General features: G+C 37.6%; 2 protein-coding genes across 2 annotated transcripts; one reads left to right on the top strand and one right to left on the bottom strand.

Annotated features, from left to right (window-relative positions):
• Positions 1-11,686: 11,686 nt before the first annotated feature.
• LOC131695616 (uncharacterized) lies at positions 11,687-18,521 on the bottom strand. Its single transcript, XM_058984149.1, has 3 exons — positions 16,385-18,521; positions 11,843-12,021; positions 11,687-11,782 (listed from the first exon to the last, which is right to left on the bottom strand). The coding sequence occupies exons 1-3, from the start codon at positions 18,519-18,521 to the stop codon at positions 11,687-11,689; spliced, it is 2,412 nt and encodes an 803-aa protein (XP_058840132.1).
• A 48-nt stretch (positions 18,522-18,569) lies between these two features.
• On the top strand, positions 18,570-21,294 carry LOC131695604 (uncharacterized). Its single transcript, XM_058984138.1, has 2 exons — positions 18,570-20,706; positions 21,287-21,294. The coding sequence occupies exons 1-2, from the start codon at positions 18,570-18,572 to the stop codon at positions 21,292-21,294; spliced, it is 2,145 nt and encodes a 714-aa protein (XP_058840121.1).
• Positions 21,295-21,882: the final 588 nt, after the last annotated feature.

The following is a 21,882-nucleotide window of genomic DNA, read 5'->3' as shown; positions in this document are numbered from 1 at the left end:
TATCTATTTATTGGTGTAGAAACCATAATTTTTGTTGATCCAATACTGAGAAGCTGCAAAATTTTCAATTCGATGGTTTCAATCAATCTCATACTGAATCCTCAGAATGTTGATAACTCTTTTTATTTCTATTAGTTGATATTACAAGTTTCTAGTTATATTAATGTGTCAGGGGTCCATAATGCGCAGATACCTAGTTTGACTTGTTCCCATAATGGACCCCCAGAATTTCAATATAAATTTTAAATTATCTTCAGGAATCAGGAATCAGAATATATTGGCTCAAATGGCACGTTCCCCGGACGTAGTCGGGGATTTGTGCCTTGCCGTGTGTTTTCATCATTACCTGAGCGGAAGGAAAGGACAAGGAGGTGTGGGGAAGTAGAATTGGAAGGGAGGGAAAAATAACAGCACAAAACAAAAATAAACAACAGGTAAGTTAAACTCACAAGTAGTTCAACTTGCCTGCGAATAATCCTAAAGCTCTTTACCACATTGGATAAGAAACTTTAGTATGTCTCTGAGTTTCAGTCGACCAAACATGGTTTCGTCTATATAAGGACGGCTGAAGACTCGAAATCGCAATTGCGCTACTGCTGGACAGTTGCATATCAGATGATATGAGGTTCCGTAGTCGGATTCACAAAGATCACATGAAAAAGACTCAGCGCGCTGAATAGTTGCCATGTGATAATTGAGTTTGCAGTGGCCGGTTAAAGCCCTGGTCAGCATGCCGCAGTGGAGCTTCGAAAAATGTAAGAGATTTTTCGAAACCACTGGGCATGGTTGTTCTAGAAACGCCTTTGTTTGGCGACACGTTTGTAGATTTCTCCAATAATTTCGGTGCTCGGACGAAGCCCAGGACCGTATTTTTTCCCTTATCCAACTTGTCGAAATTGGCAGCGCGGGCTCAGGACCAACGAAGTCAATCGCTGAACCTGCCCTGGCCAGTTCGTCAGCCCATTCATTTCCAGTAATACCGCAATGTCCGGGTACCCAGACAAGGTAGATAGTATTGACAATGCTTAGTTCTTCGTAGTAGTATTACTCCAGAATTTAATATTTCGTGGTTATTAGGTAATCTTTTCGGGCTATCCATGTCACTATTTTATTTTCTTCATGGTGGAAAGCGTGGACATTTTCTTGTTCCTTCAGGCCAGTTTTTCCATATACTCTGCGATACCTTACAGTAGAGCGTGATACATCAAATTGCCTGCACGCTTTTTTGACAGAACATGGTTCTAGTCGCTCGAATGAACTTTTGCATAGCAGCCTTCATGAATTTGTACCTACTGTTATTAGTTTTTATCTATTTATTGGTGTAGAAACCATAATTTTTGTTGATCCAATACTGAGAAGCTGCAAAATTTTCAATTCGATGGTTTCAATCAATCTCATACTGAATCCTCAGAATGTTGATAACTCTTTTTATTTCTATTAGTTGATATTACAAGTTTCTAGTTATATTAATGTGTCAGGGGTCCATAATGCGCAGATACCTAGTTTGACTTGTTCCCATAATGGACCCCCAGAATTTCAATATAAATTTTAAATTATCTTAGTTTGTTAGATCTACATCGCAAAAGATTGTGTTAGTGTTAGGTATTAACCAGTAAAACAATATCTTTTTCATGCGTAGTTTATTTACATCAGAGCGAAGTATTCTTTTTATAGTAGTAAAACAATTACTTCCAAACCCTATGTCATGCTGCACTGGATTGAAATTGAGTGCAAATATCAATTTTGAAATGAATTATGGTGAAAAAACACATGCTAATTTCTGTCTAAGTCTTAAAGCTGTCCTGTAAACAACAGTATACGTTAAAAACAGTGATTAATGAGGAATAATTGACAAAAAAGCGTCAGGGGGTCCATAATACGCAATGGGTCCATTATAGGCATACAAACCCTATATAGTGAGATAATGCAGCGAAATGTAAGGGGTGTAACTAACCGAGTTGTCTGATTACATTGAACATCCACACCCTTCAAAAAAAGGAGAACCTAGGTATCAACTATTCTTAATTGAAATGTTCATCTAACTTTGTAGTAATTAAGTAATATAAAAGGCGTGTTATATTCTATTTATTTTGGTTTACAACTCTTACATAGTTCTCCAAATAACCAGGTTTCCTTTTTACTCCACGGAGAACCCGTCAATCGCAAAATTACAATATTGCAATTGTTGATTTTCGTTTTAGCTGATTTAACCAAAAATAGCTGATACAACGGACGTGTTTGTTGATATTTCAATTACTAATTTGCTAAAAAATATTGTTGTTTCTGATAGCTGTCAGTTGTCTGCGAATAAAGACAGCAAAAGAGAAAACAAAAATTTCAATGCACACTCAACGAATGTATTAGTTGAAAACGACACTTCAGCTAGCTCACAATATTTGTCTTTTGAAAGTAAAAATGTGGAAATTACTTCCCCGAATTAAATTGAATTCAATAGACGTATAACATTTAAGTGATTCAAACAGATCTTTCTTTTAATATAAACAGCTGTATTTCAGAGGTGAGTTTGGATATTTGTTTGATCAATCCGGAAAAAGTAGAAAAAAGCCCTGCGGCTAATTCCTGTTTCTGTTTTCGAAAAGATGAAATTAACAAGAATACTGAAAAAATATCAAATAATTTATTTGTTATTCAATTCATAGTTTTCTAAAAATGATTCTTGATTTTAAGAGAAAAATTAAGTTGCGTGGAATCCAGGACGAACAAGATAAAAACCAATAGCGAAATTTGTTCTAAGAACAATGTATTCAGTTAAAATTGAGAATTTGGAGGCTGATTTTGATTGCGTTGTTCAAAAAGATCCAGCACGTCGAAAAACAAGTCCCTCTGACGGAGTTTTAACCAAAACCAGCGCTGAAAATAGTAGTTCTTTGTTAAAGTCAGAGAAACATTTTTTTTTCAAAATAAATTTGTGTTACTGGTGTGTGGTTTGAGGTATTTGTTTTTAGAAAAATATAAAACGATGTGATATTAAATATCAGTTCATAATTTTAGTAGCCAGTGTTTAAAGTAAGTGCAATTTCTTAGATCGAAACTGTCAAAGCAGGGGTATCCACGCAGTTTAACATGATAGTAACCAAACAGTGCTATACACATTTCATCAAATACTTTTATGATGATATATGAAAAATTCTACCAATTGCAAGAGATTGTTATTCTGAATCAATACTATTATCAATCACGAGTGCAAGTAGTCAATTCTATTTTCGAGTAATAGAAATACATAAATTCAGTTTACAATCAAAGTTATAGGAGCTTATGTATATAGAGCATTCTCGCTGTGCTTGAAAATTAAATAGAGTGAAGCCCAATTATGCTTTACACGTATCATGAACAAAAAATAATCGTCCCGTTACTCTTCCACCCTGACCACAATGAATATTCAAAATCAGAAGATATCCCAAAACATCAAACAAGAGATTAAACTCGCCTTTCAGTTCTTTGTACAATGCTTCAATATTTGTATTCATATAAATAATCTATTCTTAGTTGAATTTCTAAAAGACGCTCTAGTAATGGTGAAGATAGCGTGTTAAAGTTTCAGTATCTGATATTTTCTAGAATATCTGCTTCCAATAAAAACAAAACTGATAGCAAATATTATAGAGGAAAGTACATCAAAGAGCTAAAACTTTATTTGGAAAGTATTTGCTTCCAATATGATGAATTATTAACAACGAATTAACTGTTTTTAAATAATAAATCTTGCCACATCTGCGATGACCACAGGAACAGTGAGCGAAATTTCACTTCTAGTTTAACTAGAATTCTTTCAAATTTTACTAATATCACTTTTTAGTTTTAAAAGCTTTATTACCTTCTTCGATTTAGCTTAAAGGCTGTTATTTACTTTGGATAGATATTTCATTAACCTGATACATAAATGTACTACGAAGCAATCGCGGTTATACAATTATACAAACATAAGAAGAAAATCAAAAATTTTGGACCTGCAAAGAAATACATTCGATTCACAACAGGAACAGATAATACGCATTAACCCTTTACAGGTCCGTAAAAATTTACATGGTTTAAAATACGAACATATTTTTTGCTAAATATTCATTAATCGTGGTGGCAATAGCACTGCCTTAGGAGCGTAAAAACAACCGTGTGAATATAATTACCACTAGTTTGGAGACCATCAAACGACGGTGCAAATACAGTGCTTTAGATACATTAAAACATTGATGACAACATAAGCACTGCCTTAGATGAACGAAAACATTTCGAAGCAGCAGTACCCAACAACCAAACGTTTTGCTTTATAGTTTACAAGTAAATCCATGGATAGGCGATTCCAACAAACGTATCTTCCAATATATATATATATATATATATATATATATATATATATATATATATATATATATATATATATATATATATATATATATATATATATATATATATATATATATATATATATATATATATATATATATATATATATATATATATATATATATATATATATATATATATATATATATATATATATATATATATATATATATATATATCCTCGGGTTTTTTCTCTTACCTTGAAAAATGTCCGTTTAACACACAAAATGTTCTAGAAAAGTGACTCTGCGTTTGCTAATTTAAAAAAAATATAACGTACTTTTAGTAGTCTTAAAACTATTTGTTTGATTTGATCTGAAAAATTAAGAAATATTGGTTACAATATAGTTGCACCTTCCTTATAAAGGGTTAAATTGACTAACCTTTGAACAATTCTCTGTGAAATGATGCTTTAGTCGCCTTATAAATTTTAAATGAAATAAAAATAAATTTTAAGATAGAGCAACATTTCAATTGCTAATTGTAAATATAAATATACATCGATACTACAATGAAGAGTACATTGACCGATAAACGATCGAAGACGTTAGATGAAGAATGTGGAGAACCCATGCAGCATTTTCGACTGTTGTTGCACTATACACAGCCAATATGGAGAGAAAGATGGAAACATTTGACACTTTTGAGTGTATTAGTATTATATTTGCAAAATTAAGCATGGCGGCCGGGGCCCTTGAAGTAAACATCAACATCCGAACGAGCATCCTGATTCTTTAGCGCACGATGAAAAGTGAGAAAAAGCCGAGCTTCACTTCGGATCTATCGGTTAGAACACTTATGGACTTTTTTTACCTCGAAAAAAACCGATTAAATTAACTATGACCGAACCGAAACAAAACATGGCAACAGAAGGGGCCACTATGTCAACTGTTTTCCTTTTCCTCATATCCTCTTGTTTTTTCGGCTTCATCATAGAAAAATGACAACTCCACTCACATACAGAAAAAAATGTGTACACCTGTATACATCTTGATACACAGCGCATCAATTTCGCTCATTATGGGCCCCTTTGGTTCGAATCAAAACTCGTCGAAATGTCAATTGACAACCCGTATAAATCAATACCATTCCAGAAAGCTTTGAAACCAATTCTAAACGGTTCATACAATACTAGCCATATTGTGAATACTATTGATATATTCCATCATTATAATTTTACCTAATAGGTTTGTTCCAGTACACGTAAGTCACTCTGGAGTAAACAGGAGCAAAACATACTTGCTCCTTTTTATTCCGGGTTGCTACCACAAAAAGGAAAAAGAGAAGAATAGAGTACAGGAAAGTTTTTCTCCGGAGTACTTCCAGTTTCTCCTGGTACTGGAACAAACCTATGGTTCATTTCGTACACTGAGAAATAAAAATATGCAGAGTTAGCATATTTTCTATTCCCGTCTCTTTTATTCAGCTGTGATTTTTATGCATTTTCTAGCATATACTTCAAGTAAGCATTCAATGAGTGGATATACCGAATATGTCTAATGAATAAAATTTACAGCAGAAGAAACGAGAGGCAGATAGAAAAGTATGGTATCGATGACTAAATAAAGTTCTGCGTGCAGCGTCAAACTGGCGCCCAGGTGGCGAAATCGTCGGAGTTCAACAGAGAGCTGGACTGCCGTTCTACGCATAATTGTCCCATGTATATAGGCAATCCCCCCTTCCGAAACCTCTGTATAAGGTGTACGAGTACGATGCGGCTTAGCCACATAACCGAGGCCTAGGAACCGAAGCATCAAAAAGCCGCTGAGTATCCACCGGGTGAGATGGCTGCCGACTCGCCGTCGGAAGCAAGCAAATCTTGCTATCAACCGAAATCCTCAATAATAAAAATTGCTGTACACCAAAGCTTTGGAAATACAATATGTGAAAATACATTTTTAACATAATAGAAAAGGGTATTTTTATTGGCCAAAAAGCTTTTGTTGCATTTGTATATGAATATAAACTTACAAATTATACTAAATCTTTGATGCTATGTACAATTTTAGTTGAATAATAATTTCTGCTGTAAACAAATATTTATTTAGCTTTGGCCAGATTTTTCAATCAAATACTTCTTTGTGCGGCTTACTCAAACATCTATGTTTGAGTAAGCCGTACGACAGTATGCGTAAAAAGCGATGTGGCGTAGCCACATGCGGTGCTGGAATCAAAATATAATTGGCAACGCTAGTAAAATGAAAACCCAAATGAACGCTCTGGATGAACCTATTACCGCATAAATGTGTACCATATGCCAACCATTGCATCAAACGTTTAAAAACCATTTTCAATATGGTTTGTTCAACAATAGATTAGCCATTGCCTGATATAAAATCGAACATAACCATTATCGTTTTTTCATACTCGACCATATAAACAACGGGTTGTTATACGCTTTTTCCATTTACATTTTAACAACATACCATTCAAGAACAGTTTACAGTTTATGCATATTTTACAGTTAGCGATGCATAAAATATTAGGTGGAGACAAAAATCTCTTCCTTTTTTCATATTTCAATTCTATTGATTTATGAAGTTTTATTTTGTTACACGCCATCTTCTGAAGAAAACTTCGTTGACACTAATTGGATTGACGCTTTATCCAATTGAGCTATCGCCCTAATATTGCAAGACGAGAATTTTTGATCATGTTAAACTACAGGTTTATGGAGCAGATATAGAAATAATAAAGACCACCAGCAGTATTAACCGCTAGCACAAAAGTGCAACCTAGTATACAAATATTCAATATAAGATACATGAAAAATATTGGAAATGGTATCTAAAATGAGCATGCTGTTTAATTGTAAAATTATAATGATGGAATATATCAATAGTATTCACAATATGGCTAGTATTGTATGAACCGTTTAGAATTGGTTTCAAAGCTTTCTGGAATGGTATTGATTTATACGGGTTGTCAATTGACATTTCGACGAGTTTTGATTCGAACCAAAGGGGCCCATGATGAGCGAAATTGATGCGCTGTGTATCAAGATGTATACAGGTGTACACATTTTTTTCTGTATGTGAGTGGAGTTGTCATTTTTCTATGATGAAGCCGAAAAAACAAGAGGATATGAGGAAAAGGAAAACAGTTGACATAGTGGCCCCTTCTGTTGCCATGTTTTGTTTCGGTTCGGTCATAGTTAATTTAATCGGTTTTTTTCGAGGTAAAAAAAGTCCATAAGTGTTCTAACCGATAGATCCGAAGTGAAGCTCGGCTTTTTCTCACTTTTCATCGTGCACTAAAGAATCAGGATGCTCGTTCGGATGTTGATGTTTACTTCAAGGGCCCCGGTCGCCATGCTTAATTTTGCAAGTATAATACTAATACACTCAAAAGTGTCAAATGTTTCCATCTTTCTCTCCATATTGGCTGTGTATAGTGCAACAACAGTCGAAAATGCTGCATGGGTTCTCCACATTCTTCATCTAACGTCTTCGATCGTTTATCGGTCAATGTACTCTTCATTGTAGTATCGATGTATATTTATATTTACAATTAGCAATTGAAATGTTGCTCTATCTTAAAATTTATTTTTATTTCATTTAAAATTTATAAGGCGACTAAAGCATCATTTCACAGAGAATTGTTCAAAGGTTAGTCAATTTAACCCTTTATAAGGAAGGTGCAACTATATTGTAACCAATATTTCTTAATTTTTCAGATCAAATCAAACAAATAGTTTTAAGACTACTAAAAGTACGTTATATTTTTTTTAAATTAGCAAACGCAGCAGAGTGACTTCCGTGTACTGGAACAAACCTAATAGGTTTGTTCCAGTACACGTAAGTCACTCTGTTTGCTCCGGAGCAACTTCCGTGTAACAAACCTTTTGTTTACATTCGACGAGCTTTGATTCGAACCAACAACATCCACGCAAACAAATTAAAATTGTTAGCGCCATCTGAATGTAAACAGCATTAACGATATAGTTGCCCACCATCTGCTACATGGGTCGCTTAAAACTTCTGACAGTTCCAAATATTTTGATTAATTTTAGGAACAAATTTCGTTTTCAAATCTTCGGTATTATAATTTTAATTCTAGTCATCATTTAAATCGTTGTGTTATATGGTTTTGTTTTAATTCTAGTTCTTTGCCTTGGTTACAAAATGCTGTTAAGAGCACTTGATTGTTGCATCAGCTCTGATCACAAGCCTTTTATCTTCAATTTGTGTTCGATTACTTACAACTCGGCGGTACAGAAACAACAGTTTCTACCACCAACACGGTATATCAGTATAATATAGTGAACCCACATCTGTAACCATAAAATTTTCCATCCGGACTGTTACAGTTTGTTCGTTGTGGAAGATCCGGTTGAGATAAATTTGTGAGTACCTTTACGATAGCTGGTGCTTTTTGGAGGACTACAACATGATCGGATTACTGAAACGAAAAATAAACCCCCAGTGGAAGATTTCTGGTGTAACACAACAATACACTACCATAGTGGTATTGGCCATGATCGTGTAAGGTCACACGACACCTGCTACGGTCGGTGACGAAGTGTTTTGCATGGTCTACGCCATGGTCCGTATCTAGCTTGGTTTGGTCATGTTGCAGTAATGAATCTGATGCTGTTCATCGGAATACTGTTTTCGGTTTTCGTCACAACTGACAAGGCACTCTCGTATTTGGTCATCTCCAAATACGAGAGTGCCTTACTTCGATAGCTTTTACCATTGCTTCGTAGCTTTGAAGACAATTAGTTTTGGAGATAGAATAGTCAAACGGCAATCAACAAGCCTAGGTATGTGGCATTCAATTTAGTGTTTAGACTGGTCGTCGTCACCATGTATGTGTATACGTTTCAGACGTAAAATATCTCAACACAATACAATTATGTAAATGTATTACCAAAATAGGCTTGTCTTCTATATTCAACCCAACTTTTTACATTGACATCCTGCGTGAAAGCAGGGCATCCTAGCAATACTATACCAGATCCAACATAAGGCAAACATTGTTCGAAATCATCGGCGAACGCTCGTCAATCACCCATGACGTCCGCAATATCCCAATAAGCTAGACTACACACCCACATATATGTAGCCACCTCTGTTTAGTTTGTAATTTTTTTATTGGTTGCGAAAATCTATAAATACAAAACTGTATATCAAGTCAAGGATTTTAATTTGAATAGTTTTTCCGTTTTAAGACCCTTTGTATTGCCTGTCGTCTTTGTTGTAATAATGATTTATATATTTTTAATAGATGAAAAACGAACATACGAACGGAAGCAGCAAAGGTTTGGTATCATCAAGTATCTTCGAAGAAATAACACTTCATTATTGTACTACACAGTCTTCATAATCCAGAGCTTTGGTCATGCAATAACGATCGAATACCAGTGATACCGGTGAACATATTGTTGTATTTATAAAAATGTAACTCACATAACGGTAATATTACAATAGTATTATAGTATACGATTTGCGAATTTGATTTTCTTGAGAAATACTCCAAAATCAAAAATCTACACTACACACACTCCCGTGTGCGAACGTAGATATGTATTCGCATGCGGGTGTGTGCGTGTCAGCCAGAAATAATTTTAGTTGAGGTAATATAATTTTATTTGAATCAACTAAAGTCACTCTAAATTTCAATCCACAAGCAGAAATGGTTTTAGTTGATCCAGCTAAATTTATTAATTACACTGTTGAAACAACTAAAGTTGCTTTGAATTTAAATAAACAGGTTTTTTGTTTCAACAATTACTCTAGTTGATCTAACTAAATGTATCATTCACATAGTTGAATCAACTGAAATTACTTTGAATTTCAATTCAAAGCCGATTTGAATCAACAATGACTTCAGTTGATCCAACTAAATATATGCGTTGGAATTGAAGAGTTTGAGTGTTGACTGACTGACAGCATATTTTTTTTCAACTAGAAAATTAGTTGTTTCTGCCAATTTTCGTTTTGATGCTAAAACAAAAATGACAGTTTAGAAAAATCAACAATCGTTTAGTTGTACCAAATTTTAACTAATCGATTTCAGAAATACGACTAGTAATTTAGTTGCTATGCGATTGCGAGCGTTTCCGTGTCGAACTGGACGCTCAAAACAATCAGATTGCGGAATTTCTGCCTGAGATTTTGGGGATATGGTTACCGGATCAGTATTACTGTCTACAGGATATGTTCTCCGGGCTGCCTCCAATCATAAACTTTCTTGATCTGTGAGACGTGCCTTTTTAAGATCTGCCCGTTTTCATCGCTCAAAACTAGCATCCCATTTCGTTCTTCCGCTACCGTATACTCGCGTGGATCGAAACGTGATTCTGCTTTCGCCCGAGGTAGGCATTCTACAATAGCCATGTCTCCTGGTATAATGCGACATTGACGAGCGCCCCGTTTAGCATCTTCGCGCTTCTTAGCTTCACTTTTCGATTTAAGGTCTCTTGTGTTAAACAGGTTATCGTCTAAGGACGCCTTTTCACGACATATTAGAGGAAGCCCATGTTTAATTTTCCGACCCGTCATTACTTCCTCTGGCGGTATCCCTGTGACGGAATGGTTAGCGGCGTTATACGCTTGAACCGCTGCATTTAACTCTTCTTCGTAGGTTGTTCAACTTGCAGCACTCATTGCCTTGTTCGCCAACTTCATGCAGTTCTCTTCTAAACCATTCTGTTGAGGATACAACGGCGTAGAAAATGTAACATTGATTCCGCGCTCAAGACAGTACCTTTTGTACTCATCCCCGTTAAAAGGGGGACCATTGTCTGATTTCATATTTTTTGGACAGCCTTCCTTCTCGAAAACTTCCTCCAAAATCTTTCGGGTGTGTTCGAAACTCGTAGATCTTACTGGTTTAGCTATGATGTATCTAGAGCGATAGTCCACAATGACCAAAATCGAGATACCTCCAAACATAGAGTAGGGTCCATTAAAATCTAAACCTATAGTCTCCCAAACTGTTTCTGGAGCGAAAATACGGTTCATGGGAGTTGGCTTTTCAGGTCTTCCATTTGTTGCGCAAATTGAGCAGGACTTCACCCATGCCTCTGCGTCTTTCGTCATACCGGGACACCAGACACGCTCTCTTAAAATGCTTTTAAATACTCCACTTGAAAGCGATACGGGCTGAGTCTAAGAGCCCATCCGTCCGCCCGGTTTAATGCTTGTTGTGAAACGACCTCTGCGGAATATAAATTCTTCGGTCGGCCGGCTAACAAATTGAACGCCACAAAGTATACAATAAAATGTGCCACCTTTATTTCCTACATACGAAAGCATCACTGTCCTACTCTCGCCCTAGCTATTTTCTTCCTTCTCATTCTATCGCACTTTTTTCTTACTCACGGTTTTTCTCTTCTGGGTGCACCCAACATCGTCGTCTTCTCCCGTTCGTGATGGACGTTGACTCGGTGCCGCTGTACATGTCTAGGCCTAATCTGTACGACGAATTAACTTCATCGCCGATGCGGGCACTAAACACATTTACATACACACACCTCCTGGCTAATCTTCTCGCCGTTAATTTGTGCGGCTTGCGTCCGTCCGGCTACCGACGCGCACTCGTGCGCTCTGTTGACAACGCCTTGCAACCGTCGTGTTGAAGTCCGATAGATTATATGACCGACGATTCCTCCTGTCAATCCGTCAGCGCCGTTCAATAGTTGATGGAATTGTGCTGTGAACAAAAAAAAAACATTGGGAAACGCAGCAATCAATATTCCGCTCGATTTTCTCCTGCACATTATTTACTTCCTGTAGGAAGGTCTTTTGTTCAGTGTATCGTCGCCGGATGATTAAGCTTCGATCAGTTCCGACACGAATCGATACGGAAAGATGCCACCAGATGGGTCTTCCTCTCCTCGTCTGGACGTTAGCTGCAATTTGGACGGACGGTGTGTGCGATACTTGGCGTGGGATCAATCTGCTCTAAAAGCATCTCTGTTAGGTTCGTCACACTAATTTGTAGTAAATTTGACTCACCTACGAAATAATATCTGATTTGTTCTATGCCGCTCCCGGATTTGCTTGCCGTAGGCCTTTAATCAAAATCCCGGCCGCGTCCCTTCGAATGTCAATCCGTCGACAATCTGGTTAATTTGCTGATGATTCCGACACGTGGACAAATCGAACCCGCCGGTTTGATGTAACGTCGTCACCGTTTGATGCTTCACGTACAGTAAATCTAGAGTGTAGCAGAAGACTAGCGCTACCGCCACAGTATTGTTGGTTAATTTGAAAATATAACTCACGAAAATTGACCCTAACGGTCGCAGATGTTAGCACTCTTCATATTTCTTCTTCTACATTTCGCTGCGGTGCTGCCACTACAATGAGCAAGCAGGGCAGGTAAAAACCAATAGCAGCGATCGGAAAAATAAAACAAGTGTTCTACCGGCAACCTGAAGACGCACGATTCGCAAATTTTCCACACATCATCTGTACACACGAAGTTCATTAACATCGACTAAATACACTTTGGTCACGGATGGTTTACTACGTTTGCCACAAGTGCATACGGCCTATGTTGATTTGTTTTCTTATTCAACCACTGCACTATGGTCCCAAAGCTGTATTTAGGAAGACAAAACTGTTTGCGCCTAAACCGTTGGTTTTAGATATATAGTATCTTCGGCAAACTTTCTTGCCAATTTTTTTAATATTAGTTGAATTAGGGTGGTCCTTGTGGTTAGGGTGTTCAAAGTATCAACTTCTTAGATATGTAAAATTCAGCTACATAATGTTCAACAAAGCTATAAATCAATCAAATTGAAGCAACTTTTCTGAAGAAACTATGTGGCTATCTCTAATGGTTCATGTGGTATGATTTTTGCAATATTTAAGGTAGGGTGGCTCTTTAAAAATTGGTTTTCCATTAATATCTTTTTATATGTTAATTTCTCGCTAATACTTTGTTCTAGAGGTTTTTAGAACTTTTGTAAATACACATTTTTGCCGAAGCAATAAAGTTTCTATCTCTTTTGTTTGCATAGTTACAGGCGATTTTCAAAGCAAATATGGTTTTTTTTTCAAAGCTATATATCTTCCAACATTGCAAATCGATTTTCAATCTTTTAGTTTCATTTGAATGATCGAAACTTTTGTAGTTTTTGGTGAAAAAACTTTTTCTGTAACTATTTCTGTAAAATAAATAATTATTTTTGAAGTTGGTGTATTTTGCATCAAAAATCGTTCATAACTTTTCAAATAGACGAGATAATAACTTTGTTTCTTTAGCAAAAATCTTCGCCATGCAAAGTTCTAAAAGTGTTGCAAATAAAGTATTTACGATAAATCAATGTATGAAGTGACAAATGAAAAATAGTGATTTTAAGAGGTCACGTTTTCATCGCTCAATCTCTTATGGTAAAATCAACTGAGAAATAGTCAATGTGTGTTATAATGAGAATCTATTGAATATGTGACACTGTTTGAAAACACAACAATTTACCGTACAACTACAGGTTAGCGTGAATTCACAATAGTGTTAATAGCGTACTATAGTAAACTCTAAATAAAAGTTATCTATTACGGGGCCAATAAAGCAAGTACCGTCATCATGCATTATATAGATGCTAGGGAATTATGCTTTATGAGTTATTTTACCAGTTCACGGTTAGCGATTTTCAGACCTCTTACTTTTATTTATTTTGAAGTAACAAAAAAATTGAGAATCTTTCCTTAATTTACCCACAGCCGTCATTATAGTCGATAATTAATTTATACTTTCAAACATTGCATAAATGTTGGAAAAGCATACAATAATTTCCGCTGCTATGAATAACAAACTCGTTTCAAGATTTTATTTTAAGATAACAAGACGTGAACTAAAACATTTTCTTTCTAACACTCGTTTTGAGCACTAGTCCAAACCAAAAAGGATTTACTTAAGTGAGCATAGATAACTTTTGTTGACCGATTTAGGATTAAAGATAGTTTGCAGCTCTACTGTAAATCCACTGTACTATTTAGATGTACGGTAGATTGTTCTTTCAAAAACGTTTACAAATCCAATAGAATTGCCATGCCATTCGGTATTATCACACTCAATGACTATTTCTCAGTTGATTTTACCATAAGAGATTGAGCGATGAAAACGTGACCTCTTAAAAACACTATTTTTCATTTGTCACTTCATACATCGATTTATCGTAAATACTTTGTTTGCAGCACTTTTAGAACTTTGCATGGCGAAGATTTTTGCTGAAGTAATAAAGTTAATATCTCGTCTATTTGAAAAGTTATGAACGATTTTTGTTGAAAAATACACCATTTTCAAAAATTTATTATTTATTTTACAGAAATAACGCTCTCGCAGTTTTTTCACCAAAAACTACAAAAGTTTCGATCTTTCAAATGAAACTAAAAGATTGAAAATCCATTTGCAATGTTGGAAGATATATAGCTTTGAAAAAAACATGTTTGTTTTGAAAATCGCCTGTAACTATGCAAACAAAAGAGATAGAAACTTTATTGCTTCGGCAAAAATGTGTATTTACAAAAGTTCTAAAAACCTCTAGAACAAAGTATTAGCGAGAAATTAACACATAAAAAGATATTAATAGAAAACCAATTTTTAAAGAGCCACCCTACCTTAAATATTGCAAAAATCATAGCACATGAACCATTAGAGATAACCACATAGTTTCTTCAGAAAAGTTGCTTCAATTTGATTGATTTATAACTTTGTTGAACATTATATAGCTGAATTTTACATATCTAAGAAGTTGATACTTTTAACACCCTAACCACAAAGACCACCCTAATTCAACTAATATAAAAAAATCGGAAAGAAAGTTCTAAGAAAGTTTGCCGAAGATACTATATATCTAAAACCAACGGTTTAGGCGCAAACAGTTTTGTCTTCCTAAATACAGCTTTGGGACCATAGTGCACTGGGTGCTGTTTTTTATCGCAAACAAAATTACTAAAAGAGATGTTTCAGGGTAATGGTCTTGGCTTGAATTAAAAAAAACTCATAGTTCTTAAAATACGTTTTACAAGTACATATTTTGAATCATGTACGTTTCGATACTTTGAATTTCTTTCTAATGCAATTTTGACTACTTTTTTTATCCCTTTATGGGCAGCTAGGGCCGAGGGTGGTGGCTAGCGGGTTTCATACATCCTTGACCTGACGGACAAAGCTATGGTGCCTTGAACACAGGCAACGCAGATCCAAGGCCATCATTGAAATGATAAGTTCTGCGTTTGAGATATACTTCCCCCGGTTGCCAGACGAATACCTGAAATTATTACTTGTTGCTTTGTATGTATGAATCTAATGTTCAGTCCTGGGTGGTGTATGCGTGGAAGGTGTGGTTTTTAGCGTTCGAGTCCAGGAGTGCATATCTGTCTGGGTTAGCGTGGGCGTTTACTAATTGTGTAATAGTGTGATCGCTAAAGGCTCGAGCATATGAATGCCAGCGTGTCTCCAACTTTGCGTGCATAAATCCGGTTTTAGATCCGTGTTGCCATTCGCACATTCACGTGTATTCTCGAACGATCGCGCGCGGACCGTGAATCTAATAATTAATTTTCAGTGTATGGTAGAGAAACGTGTTGTCTAGTGAATATGAGCATCATTCCCGATCGGTCCATCTGAAGGCATGAGTCTAGGCTGATCGAGAGTAGAGAATTCCGAACGTAGCCGGTCTATGATCGCGCGAGTGATGGGTTAATGCTTGAGACCGCGGTTGTAAAGTTATAGGTGCTGAAAAGTTCACTTAAGTAAAGGGGTATTTCATGGACTTGTTGACTTTTCTCGGTGAAAATGAAAACTCCAAATTTTCCCATTACCACACGTAACGTTTCGGCTTACTGCTCTTCAGCCATCGTCGGACGCCTACAAACATTTATTTAGCATTAACGTTAACATCAATTTGTTCACAAAAAATTACAAAGCTAGCATTCACAAATTAAACACAATTTACAATTAACTCACATAAACTTATATCACGCATCTCCATTCACTCTCGTTCACTCTCCACCGCTAGGCGGGCGATCACTCTTCGACTGTCTGCGTTCCTCGCTATTCAAACACTGTCGAAGCTTGGTGACCAGACCGTCGTATGTTGTGCAGAACGTTCCACATTCTCTTTGTAGGTTCACCGTTTTTTCCTCGCCGAGAATTTTGATGTGAAACATCTCTGCAGTTAGTCTGCTCTCCTGGTTTTCGATTCGTTCCAGTATCCGGGTGTTGTCGAAATCGAAGATGTGTCCTTCTTGCAATGTGTGTTGGGCTAAACCAGTTCTCGCATCTTTTTTCTTCGCGTCGTTCTTGTGTTCCGCTACTCTCGTTTCCAGCCTTCTCCCCGTTTGTCCTACATACGTTTTACCATCGCCTGTTCCACACGGAATCGAATACACCACGTTCTTCTGTTTCCCTGGTGGGATCGGGTCTTTCAGTTTGGAGAAAATTATGTTTTTTATTTTATCTTTTGGCTTGAAAGCAAGTTTTGTATCGTGTTTTCTCAGAATTTTCTCTAGTTTTTCACTGAGTCCCGCGACGTATGGCACAGCTACATATGCCATTTCAGCAGTCGCATCTTTATTATGCTGTAGGCCATTATAGTGTTTATGGACCCGATCTTTCAGAATTTTGCGAACAAACCAGTAGGGGTAATGGTTTATTCGCAATATCTTTTTGGCTGTTTCGATTGCCGCTGGTCGGTTTTTACAGTCGGAGAGCTTAACTGCTCGATCTACGAGTGCAATTGCCGTGTTGCATTTATGCGAATAGGGACTCTCTGAATTGAAATCCAGATATCTACCATCCGCTTGTTTGGGTAGCCAAACTCTTTCGATGCGATCATGGTTTCTGGTTAGCATCATGTCAAGAAATCTCAATTTCCCGTTGTCCTCCTCTTCAATGGTGAACTGGAGTTTACTGTGGAAATTATTGAACGAGTCTAAGATTTCTTGAATGTGCTCCCTTTTGCCCACACAGAAGCAATCGTCTACGTACCGACGGTACATCATTAGAGGTATTTGTTTTCTCTCTAATGATGCTATGCACTTCTGTTCCAATCGCTCCATCACCACATTCGCAATAACTGGTGAGAGTGGAGAGCCCATAGGGACGCCGAAAGTTTGTGCATATATTACACCCCGATGTACGAAACACGTCGATTCCAACACAAGCTTAACCGCCTCCATGAAACTGTGTTGATCGATGCTTGTGTGTTTCTCCACCTCTTCCCATCTCTCGTTCAAGCAGTCCAGGGCAAAATCAACAGGCACGTTCGTGTATAACGACGTCACATCCAGAGAGAAAAGAACTACATCTTCGGTGATCTGTGTTCCTGTTATTTGATCAGCGAACTCAAAACTATTTTTAATGTGGTACTCAGTTTTTCCTACTATATTTCCAATCACTCCAGATAGGAATTGGGCCACATTGTACGTTGCTGCTCCAATCGTCGAAACCACCGGGCGGAGAGGTCTGTCCTGTTTGTGTATTTTTGGCAAACCATAGACTCTTGGTGGATTACAACTGGATATTTTTATCTTCCGGTGTGTGCGCGCGTCGATGTACTTGCTATCGCGCCACCCATCCACCAATACACCGATTTTCTTCAGAACTTTCGATGTGGGGTCCGATTTCAGTTGTTTGTACGTGCTTTCATCACTCAGAAGGTCCTCCATTTTCTGTTCGTACTCCTCAGATGCAATGATGACGGTTTTGTTTCCCTTGTCCGCTTTGGTGATAACCAGATTGGGGTTTTCCGCCAAGAATTTCTTACTCCTGCATATGTCCTTGCTTATCCATTCATTTTCGCAGTGTCTAGGTTGTTTTTTGAAATTCATGTAATTTATCATGGCAGTGGAAACCTCTGTTCTGATTTCATCTGCGTTTTCTTTACGTTTCACCGTTTTTTCCAATTCCGAAATCATTTCAACGTAGGGGATGTGGTTGTTATTCTGAACATTGAAATTCGGACCCAGTTTCAACGTTCTCTCCAGAAAATCCGGGATTTGTGTATTGGTGGTGTTTTCTATCCACTGTCCACCGCGAGTGAGAGTCGCAATTCTCCTGTTTTTCAGTGTCTCGATCTTACGTGTCTCTCTCGTTTTACAGGAGTTATGTACCACCACAGTCTTGTTCTCCACCATTTTCTTCACCCGCTGGACGTCGGCTTGTTGATAGATAAGTTCCATTCGGTTGGAATAGAACATTTTGGTTCTCTTCAACTCAGCTAGCGTTCTGAGTTGAAGAGAACCAAAATGTTCTATTCCAACCGAATGGAACTTATCTATCAACAAGCCGACGTCCAGCGGGTGAAGAAAATGGTGGAGAACAAGACTGTGGTGGTACATAACTCCTGTAAAACGAGAGAGACACGTAAGATCGAGACACTGAAAAACAGGAGAATTGCGACTCTCACTCGCGGTGGACAGTGTATAGAAAACACCACCAATACACAAATCCCGGATTTTCTGGAGAGAACGTTGAAACTGGGTCCGAATTTCAATGTTCAGAATAACAACCACATCCCCTACGTTGAAATGATTTCGGAATTGGAAAAAACGGTGAAACGTAAAGAAAACGCAGATGAAATCAGAACAGAGGTTTCCACTGCCATGATAAATTACATGAATTTCAAAAAACAACCTAGACACTGCGAAAATGAATGGATAAGCAAGGACATATGCAGGAGTAAGAAATTCTTGGCGGAAAACCCCAATCTGGTTATCACCAAAGCGGACAAGGGAAACAAAACCGTCATCATTGCATCTGAGGAGTACGAACAGAAAATGGAGGACCTTCTGAGTGATGAAAGCACGTACAAACAACTGAAATCGGACCCCACATCGAAAGTTCTGAAGAAAATCGGTGTATTGGTGGATGGGTGGCGCGATAGCAAGTACATCGACGCGCGCACACACCGGAAGATAAAAATATCCAGTTGTAATCCACCAAGAGTCTATGGTTTGCCAAAAATACACAAACAGGACAGACCTCTCCGCCCGGTGGTTTCGACGATTGGAGCAGCAACGTACAATGTGGCCCAATTCCTATCTGGAGTGATTGGAAATATAGTAGGAAAAACTGAGTACCACATTAAAAATAGTTTTGAGTTCGCTGATCAAATAACAGGAACACAGATCACCGAAGATGTAGTTCTTTTCTCTCTGGATGTGACGTCGTTATACACGAACGTGCCTGTTGATTTTGCCCTGGACTGCTTGAACGAGAGATGGGAAGAGGTGGAGAAACACACAAGCATCGATCAACACAGTTTCATGGAGGCGGTTAAGCTTGTGTTGGAATCGACGTGTTTCGTACATCGGGGTGTAATATATGCACAAACTTTCGGCGTCCCTATGGGCTCTCCACTCTCACCAGTTATTGCGAATGTGGTGATGGAGCGATTGGAACAGAAGTGCATAGCATCATTAGAGAGAAAACAAATACCTCTAATGATGTACCGTCGGTACGTAGACGATTGCTTCTGTGTGGGCAAAAGGGAGCACATTCAAGAAATCTTAGACTCGTTCAATAATTTCCACAGTAAACTCCAGTTCACCATTGAAGAGGAGGACAACGGGAAATTGAGATTTCTTGACATGATGCTAACCAGAAACCATGATCGCATCGAAAGAGTTTGGCTACCCAAACAAGCGGATGGTAGATATCTGGATTTCAATTCAGAGAGTCCCTATTCGCATAAATGCAACACGGCAATTGCACTCGTAGATCGAGCAGTTAAGCTCTCCGACTGTAAAAACCGACCAGCGGCAATCGAAACAGCCAAAAAGATATTGCGAATAAACCATTACCCCTACTGGTTTGTTCGCAAAATTCTGAAAGATCGGGTCCATAAACACTATAATGGCCTACAGCATAATAAAGATGCGACTGCTGAAATGGCATATGTAGCTGTGCCATACGTCGCGGGACTCAGTGAAAAACTAGAGAAAATTCTGAGAAAACACGATACAAAACTTGCTTTCAAGCCAAAAGATAAAATAAAAAACAGAATTTTCTCCAAACTGAAAGACCCGATCCCACCAGGGAAACAGAAGAACGTGGTGTATTCGATTCCGTGTGGAACAGGCGATGGCAAAACGTATGTAGGACAAACGGGGAGAAGGCTGGAAACGAGAGTAGCGGAACACAAGAACGACGCGAAGAAAAAAGATGCGAGAACTGGTTTAGCCCAACACACATTGCAAGAAGGACACATCTTCGATTTCGACAACACCCGGATACTGGAACGAATCGAAAACCAGGAGAGCAGACTAACTGCAGAGATGTTTCACATCAAAATTCTCGGCGAGGAAAAAACGGTGAACCTACAAAGAGAATGTGGAACGTTCTGCACAACATACGACGGTCTGGTCACCAAGCTTCGACAGTGTTTGAATAGCGAGGAACGCAGACAGTCGAAGAGTGATCGCCCGCCTAGCGGTGGAGAGTGAACGAGAGTGAATGGAGATGCGTGATATAAGTTTATGTGAGTTAATTGTAAATTGTGTTTAATTTGTGAATGCTAGCTTTGTAATTTTTTGTGAACAAATTGATGTTAACGTTAATGCTAAATAAATGTTTGTAGGCGTCCGACGATGACCGAAGAGCAGTAAGCCGAAACGTTACGTGTGGTAATGGGAAAATTTGGAGTTTTCATTTTCACCGAGAAAAGTCAACAAGTCCATGAAATAAATATGTTGCGGTGACCATAAAATCTTATAAGTAAAGGGGTGTTTTAATGTTGGCGAAATTGCGAGCGTAGATGTGTGTGGATGATTGAAATTGTAATGTAAGTTCGCGTTTTCGACCAGGTTTGTGTTATCGCGAAAGTTAGGGGCGTTTGTACGTTTTGGATGTGAATGTATATGGGAGAATATGCTACTGACTGTGCTAGTGAATATCAGTATGAACCCAACTCAAGATACAGTAATAAAAGGAAAAATAACATGCCGAATGTTTCTTTTTTTAGGTCAATAACCGTGCATTGAACAATGCTCAAAAACTCTGAACTAGGCCCCGTCGAGTCCAGTCTGTCCGTCTCGTCCTGTCGTGTCTGGGGTTTCCAGGTTACATGCATTCACCAGATGAGATTAGCTTATGTCAGTTTACTTGTGCACTGGTTTCGTAGAATCGAGGCGATCATCGATCCTACGAGTGAATGCACTTGGCCCAGTCACCTGTCAAGCATTTGTGTATTTGTGTGTGTTGAGATATGTGTGGAGCCTGTAAATAATATTTTAATACGAATATTTTATACTTCAAAACAAGAAATGTGTAATATACTACTTGCAGTTTGTTGATCGTTCCTACTTATCTGATACCATCGAGTATGAGAATACATATCCATTGTTCTAAAACCTGACGATGGCAGAGAAGAATCATTGTTGGCAGCAATGTTGCTCTTCTTGGATGTATGAGCTCAAAAAGGTCATCACAAGAAAATAACGCATGAGACCGAAAATAAATAAAAAAAATAAAATAAAGAGAAGAGTTAGTATTGTTATTGAGTATTAATAATATGCCGATTTTTTTCGAGAGTTGTCCTACTGGAACTGTAGAGCTAAT

Source organism: Topomyia yanbarensis, chromosome 1 (assembly GCF_030247195.1).
Source record: "Topomyia yanbarensis strain Yona2022 chromosome 1, ASM3024719v1, whole genome shotgun sequence".
Lineage (NCBI taxonomy): Eukaryota > Metazoa > Arthropoda > Insecta > Diptera > Culicidae > Topomyia > Topomyia yanbarensis.
Note: the sequence above shows the minus strand (reverse complement) of the source record. Positions and strands in the feature narration are given on the sequence as shown.

Bases quoted from the DNA above. Each gene is read 5' to 3' on its own strand.
- LOC131695616 (XM_058984149.1), bottom strand. From the start codon at position 18,521: ATGTTCTATTCCAACCGAATGGAACTTATCTATCAACAAGCCGACGTC. The intron at 12,022-16,384 runs GTTTGAATAGCG...TTTTGTTCACAG, and splicing joins GGTCACCAAGCTTCGACAGT to CACAATTCCATCAACTATTG. The intron at 11,783-11,842 runs GTGTGTGTATGT...TTCGTCGTACAG, and splicing joins GCGAGAAGATTAGCCAGGAG to ATTAGGCCTAGACATGTACA.
- LOC131695604 (XM_058984138.1), top strand. From the start codon at position 18,570: ATGTTCTATTCCAACCGAATGGAACTTATCTATCAACAAGCCGACGTC.